The following is a 5,000-nucleotide window of genomic DNA, read 5'->3' as shown; positions in this document are numbered from 1 at the left end:
TAATAAAGTCTAATTTTGCAATTGTTACTTTTAAATATTACATATGTTTATGAGATATTTAGTATATTTCTGTAGAGGTATATGAGTTTGGTTAACCAGTCCAGAATTTATAACCTTCATATATTCATTCAAAAAATATTATCAAATTCCATACTTCTTGCACACACGATTTCTGTAATATTTTACTTGCATAATATACAGTATATTCAATGATGAAGCGTGTCTTATTGGTTTAAGTCATTTTTACTTAATATTATGTTTTTTTAAGAGAAATATTAAAGAAAATTGCCATTCCTGTAAAGAGCTGAATCTACCATGAACCAAGATGAATTTAGATAGAATTTCTTTACTCATAATTTTTATTAAACTATTTTTTCTGCTCGCCAGCTTCTTTCCATTGGATGAGCATAAAATATACTACATTTTTAAAAATTTTACTTTTGAAAATTATATTCAGTATTCCCAGAAGCATTTTATCCCATATCCATCATGACAATGAGAGCATCTCTTGTTGTGTGAGGTACAATAACATAATTAGGGTAGAATTAATAAAACAAAACATAATTTCGAACTCATTATTATTATTCAAAAATTTACAGAATGCTATATTACATAAAATAAATGCCATCTCTGCTGTACATTTACCAGGCTCTATATGGTGACTGTGTTGCATGTGTCAAAATCCAAGTGTTCTTCTCTTTTTTCTGCATTGCCATCTGCTTGTGTCTTGGCTTAGTCTTGCACATAACATAAAGTCTCCCCTTCCTCATAACATAATAACAATCATCACACCTCAAAGTCAGTTTCCCTTTCTGCTTCATTCCACACGACTGCAGCACTGACGTTGCAACAGGCTAACATGAAAAGAAGAGAGTAATTACTTGAATTTCACAATTATGTTCATAAATTGACATGCAATATACATATGGTCCTTTTTTCCCCACATTTATTGTAAGACAAAGAGACAATTACTACTTCCAAAGCTATTGCACTCAACTGTATTTTTAGGGGCATTTGGTACTTCATGTTATTAGGAGCCTCATGAAAAGATCATTACGAATTGAAAATCTTCAAAAAAGTAACCATGACAATTATCACTAATAAATATATCCCAGCTTCATATTACCTGTAGTAATGGTTTTCTTATAATTTCTCTTGAAATTACTGGCATCATATGAAGAGACCTCATGAGTGGAGATAAGACACCTGTAATGCTGCATGCAGGTATTGCTCTGTGGAGCCCTGACAAGCAGCGTACTGCGAGAGACTGCATTGCCTGTAAATAAAAAAAAAAACAATTATCAATACATATTCATTAATCAATATAACAGGAACCATTGTACAAACAACTAAAAACTGAAAACTAAGAGAGAAAAGTAAGTGAGGCATAACCCTTTCCCGACGGGGCACGCGCTACGCGAAAACCCCTATGGCGGGCAATTGCAATATTGCATTGAAATCGTCACACTGGCATGACGCTTGGCATCGGGAGTTTAGCTGTATCACACGAGTGTGATGCACAGTCGTCATAGGGTTAACTAGGATTGACCCAGAAGTTAGCACTTTGGATAATATGACTGTTTCTTCACATCAGAAATATGCACAACACTGCTTTACAGCAATTGTATAGATGATGCAGCAACAGTTGTGGTATAACTTTGAGAAAGGAAGCAGAGGCTCACAGTGGGAAGGCTGGAAAACAGAAAGCAAGAATTTGAAGCTGGACAAGAATCAAGGCCTAACCAATCCTAGATATACAATCAATTCTGAAACTGTGAGAAGCACAACAAACTGTTTCAAAGACTGGTCTTGCCTGTTTGCACCAACAAACTTCTACCAATGTATTTTGGCATGATAAGAGCTTGTAGACTCCTCTATCTTCAAATAAGATACTATCCGAAGCTCTTATCTTGCAAGAATATATGTGGTGGAGGTTAATTGGCTTTTGCCACAAAGCACATAGTACAGAGACCACAGTAATCACCAGTTAAATCATTAGGCGCCCCAACTAACGACTTATCTGGTCACCAGGGCAGGTGGTCTACGACACTAGCATCACCAGCTAAAAATTAGAGGGACAGGGAAAGGGTTTTCTCCACCCTCCGAGTAGCGAGACTAGCCCAAACAATATTTTTCCATAAATCCATCATAAAATGCAGGTTTAGGCTGACTTTGGAACCCTGTAACTCTGAAGCTAGTGCCGTTACAGCCATAATACTTAATAATGCTTCAACTGTAAGCAGATCCCGATGTCATGTTATTTATGCATGGACTCCCATCTTTTAGGCCTAATAAGTGCCGACATTTATCATGACACCCATACGCAGTGGTTCAACTATCTAATCCTTTGGAATATACCTTGCAGTGAAATTTTATATCATTACTTCCCCAAATGTTAGATAATAGAATGCATGTAAAGTGTATAAAAAGTATTTGTATTTTTTCAGAATAAAATGTATTTACTAGTATCATTTTCCTATAGCTATATCATGCCAAATGATTTATGACTTCCCTGAGAAAAATACCTATTTGAATTCTGAAGTCCGTAGTTTCAGAGAGGTCTGTAGATAATATATGCACTCAGTGTATAAACTGGGTGTATGGTAAAAGTTAAAATATTTCCTCTGAGGTATAGGGTCCTTTTCCTCATGTGTGTAAGTAAAGAAATTTGTGGTTTTACCAGATTAGGACATCAAACAATGCTATGATTTTTGCACTCCATGTTCAAGCAAAATTTAACAAACTTCCACTGTATATACAAGATAGGCCTTGGATTGGTTATGTGGTTGATAATAAATTGCCTAGGCCTAAAAGCTCCATCTTACCAGAATATATATAGTTGAGGTTTAGTTGCCTAAGCAGAAGTGCTGCCTCTTAACCCCTCCACAACAGGCATGTTTCATGGTGTCGGATCACTTTCATACTGCATTTTTCCTTTTGTTTATATTTATTCCTTCAGTTATGGTGCCCTATCATACAAAAGCTAATTAGTATCACTTTGCTAATATATCATATATAATGTATTATTTAGGGAGCTCTATTCCCTGTAACCCTCTTTCAAGGGAGTTGATTTCAAGGTTCCATGAGAACCAACAGAACTTCAACTGATGGCCATTGTGAAGCAATTGCCATGGCTTCTGCACTTACACCACTCTAACAAAGGGACGCACACCTCCAACACATACATTCTGGTAAGATAGTGCCTGAACTGGTTCCTTATTTGACCATAAATTGCCAGGTAGACCTACAAACTCTATCGTACGGAGTCTATGTGGTGGAAGTTTGTTGTCCTTTCACAAGTGTCAACAGACAATTAGGTCTCAGTGATCACTTGAATCTATGCCACTCAAACCACCCATTACAGTGTTTTGCCCCTTTCCCTTCATCCTACCTATTTTTGAGGACACATGAGGAACTGATACTTTGAAGGGGAGGGGGGATCCTGTGGGGGTAACTGCAGATCTGCAGATGAAAATTACAAAAGCAACAAGAAAATTAAATGATACCAGAAGAAATTTACAGAAGAAAAAATTACAGTTTACATGTAACAACTGAAAGTCTACTTAATATATATATTACACGATTAAAAGATTACAGAATATACACTTAGTGATTTTAAATCTATATAACCACACAGCAACTTTCATAGATATAGGGCCGTATAACCAATTACATATGAACCTTGTAATCCCAACAAAACCCCAAACCTAACCTATTTCACCTAACCTCCCAGCAGAGGGTTCTAACCCACTAACCCCCAGTGGTAACATTCAGCCTATGCTATCTTAAACCCATACGGAAGAGTATGGCAGCTGCAATATGTACCTGCTACCATGTGCACACATTAGGAGCCTGGCAGTCACAAATACAAACGTTTTTGCAAATTGCAAGCACAAAATCTTGTCAGGAACTGCTGTTTTCCAGACTAGATCTTACGTATACAAAAGCCAAGGGCCAGATTCACTGACGCACTTATGAAGGTTGCTGTCAACCACAATTATGATTGTAAACAGACCTTACCAGTATTCACAAACAACTTCCCATTGGGGTTACAATCCTATATTTACCAGTGGTCAAAGCATTAGTAAGTCTGCTGGTAAATTCAGCAACAACTCTCTCCTCATGATTTATTTCACCCAAAAGTCAACATACAAGGTGACATGATACAACAGCCAACTCGAAACGCACTTAAAAAGCTAATTTATTTTGGGGTAGCTCTGATTGGTTGTCATCTATAGAAGAACTGTTAAATTTTCCGAATACAACCGTGTTACTAAAGGCCACAAAAGTGGTATCGATGGATTCCTCTCAACCTCTACTATCCATAAATGATCAAATGGTCCTACGACCTTCATCCTGCACTTGTAAACAATCAGTTGATGCATTTTTGTTTGATGTGCTCATATTTGAAAAAGAGCCATCTATTTAAAATTTTATGATGTTTAGTTTTCTAAAGACAACAGCCAATGAGAGCTACCCTTAGATTAACTGGCCAATCATAGCGCTTTACCAATGTAAGTAGCATGAAATGCTATAAAAGATGGGGGAGGGGGGATCCAGGGGTGGGCAAAGCCCCCTTTTGCTAGTGCTAACTTCAAAACAATAAAGTTGGGTTGGCCAACAGGCTAGAATTTTGTAGATAAAAATACCCCAAAACCAGTGCATTCAAATTTACCGAAACCAAGGTAAGCAGCATGAAGTGCTATAAAAAAGGGGGAGTCCAGGGGGGGACAAAGTCGCTCTTTGGCTAACTTTAGAACTAGATAAAGTTAGGTTGTTTAGCAGGTTAGAAATTTGTAGACAAAATACCCAGTAAACAGCACATGCAAAACTCTCACCAAAATCACTTTGTGCGATGGCTGTGCACACAGCATGCCATGTGGGTGGGTAAGTTATAAAGAAATCACATCTCTTGCCTTTTTATTTTACAGTAGACAGGTATAAGATGAAACTAAGGAATATTTGTGTTATATATGAATGACATTTATTCATATATTACC

At 36.9% G+C, this 5,000-nt stretch overlaps 1 protein-coding gene across 2 annotated transcripts in view; it reads right to left on the bottom strand.

The window, feature by feature from the left end:
- Positions 1-561: 561 nt before the first annotated feature.
- Positions 562-5,000, bottom strand: part of mRpL36 (mitochondrial ribosomal protein L36) — a 5,210-nt gene continuing 771 nt past the window's right edge. For both annotated transcript variants that reach the window (XM_043027566.2, XM_086537317.1), the window contains exons 2-3: positions 1,127-1,276; positions 562-854 (exon numbers count right to left, since the gene is read on the bottom strand). In XM_043027566.2, coding sequence (XP_042883500.2) covers positions 642-854; positions 1,127-1,273 — 360 coding nt within the window. In that variant the 5' untranslated portion in view covers positions 1,274-1,276 and the 3' untranslated portion in view covers positions 562-641. The remainder of the gene's footprint in view (positions 855-1,126; positions 1,277-5,000) is intronic.

Source organism: Penaeus japonicus, unplaced genomic scaffold (assembly GCF_977035675.1).
Source record: "Penaeus japonicus unplaced genomic scaffold, GWHDUDI00000001_assembly GWHDUDI00000005, whole genome shotgun sequence".
In the NCBI taxonomy this organism is placed as follows: domain Eukaryota; kingdom Metazoa; phylum Arthropoda; class Malacostraca; order Decapoda; family Penaeidae; genus Penaeus; species Penaeus japonicus.
Note: the sequence above shows the minus strand (reverse complement) of the source record. Positions and strands in the feature narration are given on the sequence as shown.